The sequence below is a fragment of the Semicossyphus pulcher genome, unplaced genomic scaffold (assembly GCF_022749685.1).
Source record: "Semicossyphus pulcher isolate SPU_LCO1_2020_fin unplaced genomic scaffold, fSemPul1.0.p SCAF_1, whole genome shotgun sequence".
Classification (NCBI taxonomy): Eukaryota; Metazoa; Chordata; class Actinopteri; order Labriformes; family Labridae; genus Semicossyphus; species Semicossyphus pulcher.
Genome location: NW_027211603.1, coordinates 23025649 through 23038074, shown reverse-complemented (window position 1 = coordinate 23038074; position 12426 = coordinate 23025649). Strand labels below are relative to the sequence as shown.

The 12426-nt window shown below is 42.0% G+C and overlaps 1 protein-coding gene across 2 annotated transcripts in view; it reads right to left on the bottom strand.

Moving 5' to 3' along the window:
• Nucleotides 1-12426, bottom strand: part of esrrga (estrogen-related receptor gamma a) — a 55806-nt gene that overhangs the window by 19441 nt on the left and 23939 nt on the right. For both annotated transcript variants that reach the window (XM_069657142.1, XM_069657132.1), the window contains exons 4-5: nucleotides 9645-9755; nucleotides 6842-7024 (exon numbers count right to left, since the gene is read on the bottom strand). In XM_069657142.1, the coding sequence (XP_069513243.1) occupies nucleotides 6842-7024; nucleotides 9645-9755 (294 nt within the window). The remainder of the gene's footprint in view (nucleotides 1-6841; nucleotides 7025-9644; nucleotides 9756-12426) is intronic.

Below are 12426 nucleotides of genomic sequence, written 5' to 3'. Positions count from 1 at the left end.
TGCAAAATGACAATGTCATCTTCTGTGTGTTTATGTGTTTGCCATTTGTTCTTCTTTACGTCTGGTCACTGTGCTGTATTTGTCTATGGGAATACACTGTATGTTTGTGTGTGTTTTAAGAAGGCACTCAGCATGCTGTGACTGTCAAGGTGAGCTAGCCTTAGCCGACAGAATGGGGACAAATCTTTCTTGTGTGTTTCCGTGTGTCCATGTGTATTTCCGTGTATGCGTTTTTATGAGTTTAGGTGTATTTCTGTTCCTAGACCAGGCATTTTATGGCGGAGGGATATGGCAGTGAGAGGAAACGATAAAAATAAAGCGGGGAAGGTAAAGTGAAGACCACAGACGGAGGGAGTGAAAAAATAAAAAGGGAGGTAATATTGTTTCAGAATGGCAATTAAGCTCATTGATTCAACAATTGGAAAAGAGGAAAAGTGTGTTTGTGTGATTTGTAGAGGAGAGATGTTTTCTCTTCTGATTTACCACTCTCTGACCTGAAGCCCAACAAGCTCTTTGCTGATTGATGGCAACACCAGACTTAATGAGGAGGGCCATAGAGTGACATCACCACCAGTCTGGGCTTTTACATTCCTCTGTAACCCCACTCACACACACACACGCTCACACAGTCACTCCGTCAGTGCTGGTCGCTGCTCTGCATCTCTTGGAGCTCATTGTGAAGTGTTAAAATGTGTGTCAGTGTTAATTTAGAGAGCTGCACTTTCTGACTCAAGGATGTGTATACGTGTGAATGTGTGTAAGTGTGTGTGCAGAGGTTCCCCTTGACTGCTGAGACGCAACGTTTGATTTGCTAAAAGGAGCAGGACACTTCTATTAATCAATATTTGCTGACTGACTGCGTGTCTTTCTGGCTGATTGACTGGCTGTGTAGTTACTTGACTGTCTGATTGGCTAACTAACTGACTGACTGTCTGGCAGTCTGAATGACTAACAGTTCGACTGGCTGACTAAATCTCTGAGTGAAACCATTTAAAACATGACCAAAAGAGAGAGGGCAGGGCAGAACATCAGCAGAGGGGAAGATTCAGGAGGGCTTTGCTTAGTAGGTATGCTGACATGAACAAGTGTTGGTTTTAATCAATGTGCAGTCGATCATACTGCTTCAAAATAAAGGGCTAAACTGGACTAAATAAACCCTGATTACAGGAATCTGTAAGGACGTACAGACACACAGAACCAGGAAGAAAGGCAGTGACGAGAGTGGCTGGGGGAAGGAGAGACGAGGGGAGTTTGGAGGCGTGGGAGGGGATCGGGGTTGAGAGATGAGGTTGACTTGATAATGAAGAGGTTAAGGATACCATGGAGAGAGAGGGGGTGGGAGGTCAGGTCAGACAGAGGGAGAAAAGAAGGGAGCGCCAGAAAGAGACAGAAGTAGAGAGAGAGAGAAAAAGAGAGGTCACAAGAGAGGTTGAAGAGGTGGGGGATATTTAGCCATCGGGTCAGAATAGTATTGTGTTAAAGGCTCTTTGGGAGTATCCAGGTTATACTGAGGTAATGCATGTGACCTCACTGCTTTCCATTTTCACCCATTTCAACACTTCTCACTCTTCTGCCCCTGTCATTGTTCATCACACACAGAACAAGGAATAGAAAATAATTATATATCATTTGAGTTACACCTCAATGTATTACATTTTTTTAAATCTTATTCTATTTGTCTTTTACTTTTTTAAATTCTAGTTCTGTAACAATTGTTTTGCACCAAAACACCATAACAAATTCCTAATTCCTAATTCCATAACAAAACCTACTTGGCATTAAACCATGTTTCTGATTCTGAATTTTGTATTCTCAATTTGTATAGTAACGATATGTAACAACATAATAACAAAATAAAAAGTTAAAAATGATCAAGTAATAGAAAATAGGAAAATACATGATTTCCTACTGAAAACAAAATCCACAATTACAGCTTAACTTTTGTTAGCCAATGACAGTTAGTTTCATTATGATGTCTGTGCAATGTAATCGGACAGGTTGGGGTTTAGAAGCCTCTGATTTTTCTATTTAAGCTTCAATACTTGTATAACAAATTAAAAATAAAATGGGCCTATGAATGAGCCCTGAGGAACTCCACAGGTAATTTGTAATAGACAAACAGAGGAGTTTTCTGTTTTTGTTGTGAAACTCTGGGGCTTTCTTTGTCAACCCACTTTAAAATCAAGAGAAGAAACAATCTGGCATGTGTATAACTACCTAATGAGGTGTTTAAAATGTCTTTTATATATCTGGACTATAGGAAGTGTCCCTTTATTTAATAAACAAGATACGTGACACGTCTTCTAATCTCTTACAAGTCAAGAAGAAGAAAAATCTTCTTGGTGACAGGAAATGTCAGATTTTATGGACTCGTGCTAATGTTCACCATGACTGACATGAGACAGAGGCTACCAATCATCCAGGGCTAGACCTCATACTTGTTTTCAGCACCTCCACGGGGTCTTTCAACACCCTTGCTTATCCCAAAATCCAAACAAGTGGAAGCGACAGAAGAAACGATAGACAGATAGAGAGAAGCATGCATCACATGAAACAAGAGGACTTCCCTCTTCATCTACAATCCCATCACTACAACCACCACCACCACCACCACCCAAGCCCCTTCTCCCATATCTCCATAAAGGCCGATTAAATGAATAGACAGACAGCAATCCCCCCTCCACCTCCCTTCCCCCATTTTTACAGCTCAATCATACTGCGTTACTGCCGACACATAGACCGCTTATCCTGAGTGTCAAAATTGAAAGGGGAACGAAAGGAAGAGAGGGAGAGAGACTATAAGAAAAGAAAGAGCAAGTGAGAGGAGATAGAGGAGGAAGAGAATAGTGGAGGGGAAGTGGGGGGCGGCCCGAGAGCAATTTCTTTCTTGAATAAAGAAAGAATGGGGGAGGGGTCATAAAAAAACACTAATGGCAAGGCCCCTGGTTCTGGTAAAATAGACTGTGTTATAGGTTCTGCCTCTTATTCGTTGATTCATTCATTTGTTCGTTCCTTGCTCTTTTCGTCAAGTCAAGTGCTCGCCTGTCTGTCTTTCCCTTTTGTGTCCGCAAGTCGAGATAAGAGCTGCTGGCATGACTGCCCGGTAGTCATTTAGTTATTATGGAGAGAGAGAGAGAGAGAGACAGAGAGAGAGAGAGGATGAGGGAGGAGTAAGAGAAGTGAAAGGAGAGGATGAAAAGACTAATTCTACAGACAGATAAATGGCTCATTTTGAATGGCCTCTTTCTTTCTCTTAATTCACTCTCTCATTCGCTCCTGTTTAAATATTTGCTGTTCTCCTCCTCCTCTCACCTGACCGCTCCTCGTTCCTCCTCTGACACACACACTCACTACTATGACATGCAGCCTAATATGCATCTGAAGTTGTCTCTTTGAAAACTATTACATTAAGATTGTCTCTTTACTAATCCTTATAATTGGACACCAAAGCCTTTCCTGGCCTCTCAATAACAACCCTTACAAAATGTCTACATACCCAGTTTCCTGAGTGTGAAAGTATACTGCTTATATACTTAATCTTCTGTGCGTATGTGTGTGGCCACTTGTGTATGCGTTTTCTACAGTTTGAATCAGCAAAAAGGCTTCTAAAACTTGTTAGTGTTTATGTGTTTGCATGCTTTCATTTCTCTCTTTGAAACAGACGTGCATTTGCGAGGTGCACGCGTGTGTTAGAGTCCCATTCCTGGTGGGAAACACGAGACACACACTGTCTGAAACCTCATTTTCCTCTCCTAATGACATATCAAATGTTTGCATATAGGCCATATCAGTATGGAAATGAGCGTGCACACACACATGCCCACATGGCTTTAGAATAAAAGAACCAATCAAAGAGATATGTGTGTTTTGTCACAAGTCTCTAAGGTTGGGCGAGTCTGTGTGTCAAACGCTACTAGCTACACACACACTCAGACACACACACACGCACGTAGCCTAGCCTTGTTATCCGGGGGCCTGTCTTGCAGGCAGCCTCTCTAACGCTGAGTGATGTTTAAATTAGTTTACAATTTAGCCTCCTCGCTATCCGCAGACGGCTCTTAACTCAGTGTGTGTATGTGATGTGTTTTTGTGTGTGTGTGTTTGTGCGTGTGTGAGCGTAACAAATTGTTGCCAGTACGGCAGACATCTAATGACTTCAAATTAGCTGCCTGGCGCTCGCCTTGACACGTTGTTACCACTGTTAGCAGCCTGTGTGTGCGTGTATGTGCGTGCGCGTACGTGTGTGTGTATGCAGCGCTGCGCAGCCATATCATGAAGCATAAATTGGCTTCACCTCTCCTCTCTCTGCCTGTCTTTTTTCTCTTTGTTTCTCTGTCTCTCTCCATCAATTTGATTAAAAAAATTACTGTACCATGGCGAGCCAAGACGTGAGCGTTTGTGTTCACATGTACACACACACGCACACACACACTCGAAAACGCACACACTCCCATTCACACACAATTGACAAGATGTGAAACAAGACGGCTACAAAAAGGTTAACAGGTCTATTCTATTCTCTTCTATTCAAGAATTAAGTCATTGTAGACTCTTTATTGGTTGCCTTTGTGTGTGTCTGCGTGTGTGTGTGTGTGCGTGTGTGTGTGTGTATGTGTGTGTGGGGTGTAAGAGGCTGATAAAGAATGTTGAGATGTATTTCTTTCTGACAATCCTTTCAATCCTGAGTGAACAGTAGATCACCTTCTGTGTGTACAGGTTTGTATGTTTGTATGTGTGTGTATGTGCGGGAGTGCACGTATAAGATCAGTGTTCAGTGTTGTAAACAATGACGATTTCATAAAGTGTTCACACACACACACACACACACACACACACACACACACACACACACACACACACACACACACACACACACACACACACACACGAACACACACACACTTGGAAGATGAAGAGTTCTATCTTTCTGTGTGAGCAGTGGATTGCCTTTCTCGTTCATCTAATCACGCCATCTTCTCTCCTCCGCCAGGCAATCGTTGCGCTCCATCCACACAGAAAGCAACACACACGCACGCACGCACGCACACACACACACACACGCACACACACAGCTCAGCACATTACCAGGCTAACTCACTCTACTCACTTGTAAAAGTAGTGAGCAAAGGAAAAGGAAGGCCAAATGCAAAACAATACATTAAATATACATCGTGTGTTTTGAGTGTACATTTGTCCGTCTGTGAGTTCCTCTTGTGTGTGTGTGTGTGTGTGTGTGTGTGTGTGTGTGTTACATAGAGTAGGTGAAAAGAGAGAGACAGAGAAGGAAGGAGAGAGGGATAAATGGATTAAAAGAGAAAGCGAAAAGGAGTAAAAGGCAGGTCAGGGAGATTAGAGGATAGGAAACAGTACTGGAATGAGGCTATATGTTGTTTTGAGAGCAGAAAATAAATATTCAAAGAGCTATATTTGGTGTATGGATCAATATATATGTCTGCTTACTGCCCATATAGCAGCACATAGATCAATACACTAACAAGAAGCAATGTATATCCCCATCTCTCCTCTTCTTTCTCTCTCCATCTCTTTTTTTCTCTTTCTCTTTGTTATTTTCACATTTATTGATAAAATATAAAATATATCATTTGGAGATCCTGTTATCCAACGCCATTGACTTTATTGTTATAGATTTACGCAGCATGACTGAGTGGTATTTACGCTTCTAATCTGGTGTTTCACCGTATGCTTTTACACCCCCCCTATACTATCTGAGCTGTGGCAGCAGGGCTAATTCTATTCTACTCTATTCTACGCTTTTCTTTTCTATTGTATTCTATTCTATAACCATATTTCCTGCCGTCATTGTGACTAATCTTTGCACTAATCTGTGTTAATCTGAGACACCACTATTCCTTCCTCAGTGCTGTCACAGCAGGCTCCCTCACTAAAACCAAAACCAGATTATAGCTTTCATCTCTTCCTCTCATACGTCTGGCTCCCTGTCTTCCTCTTCATTTCAGCTTTTACGGCAGGACGCATTCGTCAATATCAATCTTGCTCTTTTCCTCTCTTACATCTTCACTATTTTTGTTTTTAATGTATCGGCCATTTTTCTTGTAGCCCAGATCCAATTTTGAACAGATTAGGAGACAAGGGTTAGTTTAAGCAGATTAGATTACATCGTACTGTTTTAGTGATGAACCTGCAGAGGGATGCTGATGCACTATAGGCTAAATAGAACATGTTATGTTTTGTGTAATTTATCGATACACCATTCTCTTATTTCTACCAGTCCCACAGATATTTCTGTGACAGTGACTTTTAGTTTCAGTACTTACAATTAGACCGCTAAGGTAAAGCTGTGGTTTCAAAGGGGCTTGTCGTATCCATGGTACAGTGACTGCAGGCACACTCACAAACACACCCACACACACATACGTGGGTCGAAGGTAAGGGGATTGGATTGTTGGTTCAAAAGGTCACAATGTATGCGCTTGTGTGTGTGTGCGAAGGTGTGTGTATGAAAGTGCGATATAAGTGAGGCCATTTGGTTGGTCTGCTGGAGGAGTCAACAGGTCAGGCTGTCTGAGTGCAAGGATTAGGGTGAAAGGTCACACCCTAGCACCAGGTGTACTTGTATGTATGTAAGTGTGCCTGAACTAGACTAACCTTGGACTCTCTGTGCCAAGTCGCACACCACATGTGTGTGTGTGTGTGTGTGTGTGTGTGTGTATGTCCTGTATGTGTGTGGGTGTGTATGAAGTCTTCCATTCCCTGGAATTGGAAAAAAAAAAATGTATCTGTGTGTTTGATTGTGCGACATCGTGGAGTCAGGGTAGGTTCAGTGTGAAAGTCAGGGTTCAGCAGTTTTTTTTCTCCCTACCTGGGATATGTTTGGCCCAGCCGATGTTGACCACCAGCTCTCTGTCCGCCAGGTCGCACAGCGTAGTGAGGGCCTTGATGTCGCTGTCTGGTACTGTTGGGTCAGGCATGGCGTAAATCTTCTCTGGCTCGGCCACCAGCAGGTGAGAGACGATTTTGTTATCTGCAAGGCAGCCAAAGGCAACTGACATGACCACCAGACAAGGAGAAAGACACAGAGACAGAGAGATGGTGAATTTTTGCCATAGTAGGCTACAAGCTGTTCTACCCAATCTGGTGTAAAAAAAAAAAAACCCAGTCACATGCCTTATAACATGGCTGGATAGATAACAGATATGCTTAAATGTATTTCCCCATATAGCAAAAAAGCAGCTGACATGACCTTTAGATTAGCAGAAAAAAACATGCATATTGCATCAAATCAACACAAAACGTTGCAGCATACTCACAAATTAATTTAGATATAATGCACACACTAACATATGACATTTGACATGATCTAAAAAACATGTTGACAGTGTAACAACATTGCATACAGTGTATTGTATAATATAGTATACACACATTTTAAGTTTCCAGGTTAACAGCAATTCATATATGCAGTGGAAAGATCCAATAAGAGGATGATTGACTAAAACGCATTGCCTACATTTCCTGAGGATTTTCCCATCAATTAAGCAGTAGATAATTGATTTGATGCCTTTAATTTGGCAGGACTAAAGATGAATAAAAATGATTGAAAGGTTTCCAGTTTAGAGGATGCTTCAAGGTGTGATTAAAGGCAATCACTGCTGGCGATTCAGGTTGCCCCAAATGCTGTCTTTTTGTATCACAGCCTTAAGAAGCTTTGCTGATACGTACAGAAGGGAAAGATAACTCTGAAAGCCAAACAGCTCAGCTGGTAATGGTGACATGTGGTGATGAGATCTCTATGGCCCATTAGTAACAGACTGATACCCTGCTTCCAAATTAATCCACTGACTAATCAAGCATGGGAATAATAACAGAGGATTGAAGAGCAAGAGAGGAGCGAGGGATGGAGATAAAGAGAGGGAGGAATAAGGGAAGAAAAAAAATGGGGGAAGACAGACAGGTAGAAATAGAGTCATGGACAGATTGTTAAAGACAGACAGGAAGAGTCGAGAGAGCGACAGCTAGATAGAGATAAACAGCAAGAGGGAGTGAAACAGAGTTGGGGGGATGAGTTGTGTATTGATCTAACACTGTCCTCCCCCAATTCTGTTACACACACACACACACACAAATACACACACTTGTACATATATATATTCGTTCCATCCTCTTCCCTAGCTCCAGCTCCAGGGTCGTTTGAGCCAAACCAATCCCAGTCACACTGCAGTATCTGTGGGTAAATCTTATTTAATGTTTCCCTAATTAGAATCAATGGAAGCCCATTTCCAAACCCTGGGCTATTGTTCTGTTCTCACACAATCAATGGGGACGCTGAGGCTGGGGATTGGGCTACAGATAGATAGGCTGTGTGCGTGTATCTGAAAGAGAGAGAGAGACAGGGGGACGGAAAGATTTTTGTGTGTATTGACTGTGAGTGAGAGAAAAAGAACAAGAGAGAGGGAGGAAGTCTATTATAAGCTTATATTTTTGTTTTTCAAGTGTTGGTTTGGCTTTAGATTGGAGAGCTATTTGTTTATACATATATTTGAGGAAATGATTTAAACTAGGGATTTAATACATAACTATTTGGTGGTTAATGGGGTTTCCAGGAAATTACTCTTCTAAAAAATCCTCAATAAAAAAACTCAGTAGTTAAATTTCACTCATCCAGTTACATGGAAAGTGGTGAATAGCATGTTCATCAAGCATCCAGTTTCCCGGAACACACACATGCTGTGTGTATGCAAACAAATACAATATAATTGCAAACACAGAGTGTACACACGTTTGTATTATCCCATCATTTCAATGATTAGTAGTGCAGAAGTCCCGGTAAGCTGTCGTGCAGCCATTCAGCATATTGGCCTAAAGCAGAATATGCTCCAGCTTTAAGCAAAATGGGCTTTGGGGACCAAGCTGCTAAACACTGCTCAATCTGCACTGCATGAGTGTGTGTGTGTATGTGTGTGAGCAGACGGTTAGCTAAAGAGCTAACTCTAGTTTGATGTGGTTGCCAGATTGGATTTAATCCGGATTAGGGTTCTGGCTGGTCCCCTTCCCTTCCTTCCTCTCCCTCCCTCCCCCTGCTCTCTCTCTCTCTCTCTGAGAAATGTTCCCATTTTGATTCACTCTCTCTCTCTCTTTCTCTGTTCACCTGTCTCTCAGTCACTCTCACTCTCTCCCTTGTTAATTTTTCAATCATCAGGCTTTGGCAATGGTTTTATTCTTTAAAAAATGCAGCCAATCCAGCCGGAGCTAAATGAATACCTTTATAGTGAAATATTACACGTATAAAATGTTATGACCCCAAACTGGTAGCCGTAGAGGCAGGGAGATAAACTTGGTCTCAAACAGATGGGCTTCTCACTACCGTGTCTATTTATGTGTGTGTGTGTGTGTGTTTGTGTGTCTGATTGTGTGTTTAAATGGTTTTACCGTCCAACTGTCTCCATTAGGAAAGAGACGGATGGAAAGGCACTTCCTTGTTCTTCGGCACATCACATGAACACTGCCTTCACATAGTGATGCTGCTGTAGCACATGTCAATTTGTGTTTGACTTTGAATATGAGCCACTGTAGATAGTGGATAGTAAGCAAATTCCTGCTCAACCTCTGAGAGAAAAGGGCTGTTACATATACAGTGAGCAGTCACAGTTTGTGTGTGTTCTTACATGGCTTCTTGGGAGGCAGAGCCAGCTGTGGGTTCAGGTATGGACTGTTATCTGCATCTATCCGGCGCTTATACTTCTGTCTTCCACCACGAACCCTGTCCAGACGAACACCTGCAAGAAAAGAAGGAAGAAGTGTATCAAGACACTGTGCATGCCTTTTGACTACTTAATAAAAAAGGCAAGTACAATTACAAATCTACTAGTGGGGAAAAAGGGGAAATGAAAGGAGTTTGTGGAGTAGGAGAGATGAAAAAGTTTGGACTGGAGGCAGACTATATATATGAGTTCTGGGTGTGAATTGGTTATAACAGTCCGTTTCTGCAGTGCATGCACTTTGTACATATGTGTGTCTGATATGCAGGTAAGCCCTTTTATGTAATTGTCAAGCTTTATAAACTGGCGTGCATCTTTTACTCTACAACAATACTAATTTATCGACACCATTTGAGCAAAGCACCTCTCTCTCTCTCTCTCATTGTCTTTCTGGCTTTCTGACTCCTTCCCCGTCTCTTCCCCAATCTCTGTCTCTCTCTCTCTCTGTCTCGTTAATTAATTGACACAAAGGAGTCCTAATTTAATTAGGCCTATCTCTCAAGGGATTGGATGTTACCGTGGTTACCACTTAAAGATGGATAAGGAAGACAGAGGTGTCATGTGCCCCGGAGGAGGAGAGAAGAGGAGAAGTGAGGAGAGGAAAGGAAAGGAGGAATCCAAAAGGGCTGTCAGATGTTTCCAAACTAACCCTAAGCTATTTGTGGAGGAGATCCAACATGGCTGTCGCAGAATAGCTCAAGAAAGAGGTCCAATATGTGGATGTCTTAAATATATAGAATATGGACAGGGGGGATGGGATGCGAGGGAGAGATTTGCTAACATAAAGAGATTTAAATCCTCAGAAAAATGTGCTGACCACGGGCTTAACAAGACACCTCAGAGATTTAACAGAAAGACATCCTTCTGCAGAAACGTCAGCGAGCATGTTATCTTTAGTTGTCTGCATATGAAAGTGTTTATAAAAGCATGTTTCCCTGTTTTATTTGTGTTTTGTACATGTGCACTTTGTTGCACCAGCTTGTACTGAAAGCATCTTACAGTGACCTGAGTGTAAACATTTTATTATGGAAATATAGTCGTTTAGAAACCTCAAACCAGCCCTGGCAGCAGTCAACCAAGTGAACTGAACATGGCATGCATCTCAGTGTGTGTGTGTGAGAGAGAGAGACAGGAATAGGTAGACAGAAGGGCTGACAGTCCAGGTACAGTGGGGGGAGGCAGTGTCAGCAAACGGTCAAGAAACTCTTAACACCGGGGGGTACAAACGCACTCACACACCCACTCTTTGCTTTCTCTCTCACACACACACACACTCACACACAGTCCATGCTTCTCTAACCCACATCTTCATGTTGTGTTTTGGGTTTAACTGCAACAAGCAGCTTGCTCAGTGACTTGCTGGGTCAGTGGCTGGTCAGAAGAGGAGAGGAAGATAGAGAGAGCAGGAACATAGCAGAGATAGAAAAGGTGGAGGACAGCGGAAAGGGGGGTAAGGGTGGATGTTTGATTCAATTTCAACCTGTATGGTAAACTAAAAGAAAGTACAGGTGGCACCAATAGACATGCTTCTAATTCAAATAGGCAGCATGGTTTTTAAACAGAAGAACAAATGTTATCAGTGGAAGCATTTCAACTTAAGCAGTAATTCAAGTGATTTTCAAAGTAAAGTTCAAAATTAAGAGTGGTTGATGTTGACAGTCTGCTCATTCTGACACAAAAATGAATGTACACACTGTCTGATATTACATTGCACTGCACACACACATTTCCTCTATCGCACACAGACTCTCAATTTTTTCCTCTTTCTCTCTTCTGTACACCTAAAAGACCCAGACTGCGCTGAGCTCACTTTATAAAGAGCCCTCTCTAACTACCTCATCTATTTTCCACCAAATTAACTCTCTCTCAGCACTGATTAATGATCAAATCTAAATGAATCAAATTAAAAATTGAAAATTATATTTCCAAAGCCCACAAAAAAGAGACAGGAGGAGGCTAGGGGGAGAGCGAGAGAGCTCTAACTCCTCTTAACAAATGAGCCTTCACATCGTAAAGAATGGGCACGAGAGGAGAGGAGGGAAGGAACGAGGAGAGGAGAGGAAAGGGGTATAAGGAGAGGAGGAAATGTTAGGATAAAAAAAGGTAGGAGAGGGACAGAATAATGGAAAAGGGATGGGCAAGACATCGATTAAAAAGGCTTGAGAAAAGAAATAAAATTTAAATGCTTTAAAGTAGGATTATGATAAAACGTGTAGAAAAAGGAGAACAGAGCAGAGAGGAGTAGAGAGCAGTAGTTGTGAAATAAGAGCAGGGGGAAGTAAATGATGGGCTAGTAAACAAAAGAAGAAAAATGGGGGAGAAAAGGGGGATGAAGAGAGGGCTAATAAAGGGAAATGAGAAAGGAATAGAATAATGAGAGAAAGGGGGAGATCCATGAAAGAGAGGGAATCCACAGAGGTTATACACCTTAATTATATCCTTTAATTATTATGTCAACTAACAGTGCACCTCTACTCAGTCTACTGCTTCTACTAGTGTCAGTGTTGTACAATTTAGGTCATATGGTGTTCACACGCACACACACACATACACGCACACAGTGACAGTGATGAAGGTGAATCTTTCCTATCGTGGGAATATTGCTGCCTGTCGATAGCACGATCTGCACTGATCACATCAGCATAGATTTTACACGGCCCTGGCGTCACTCTGTGTCAGCATATGTGTG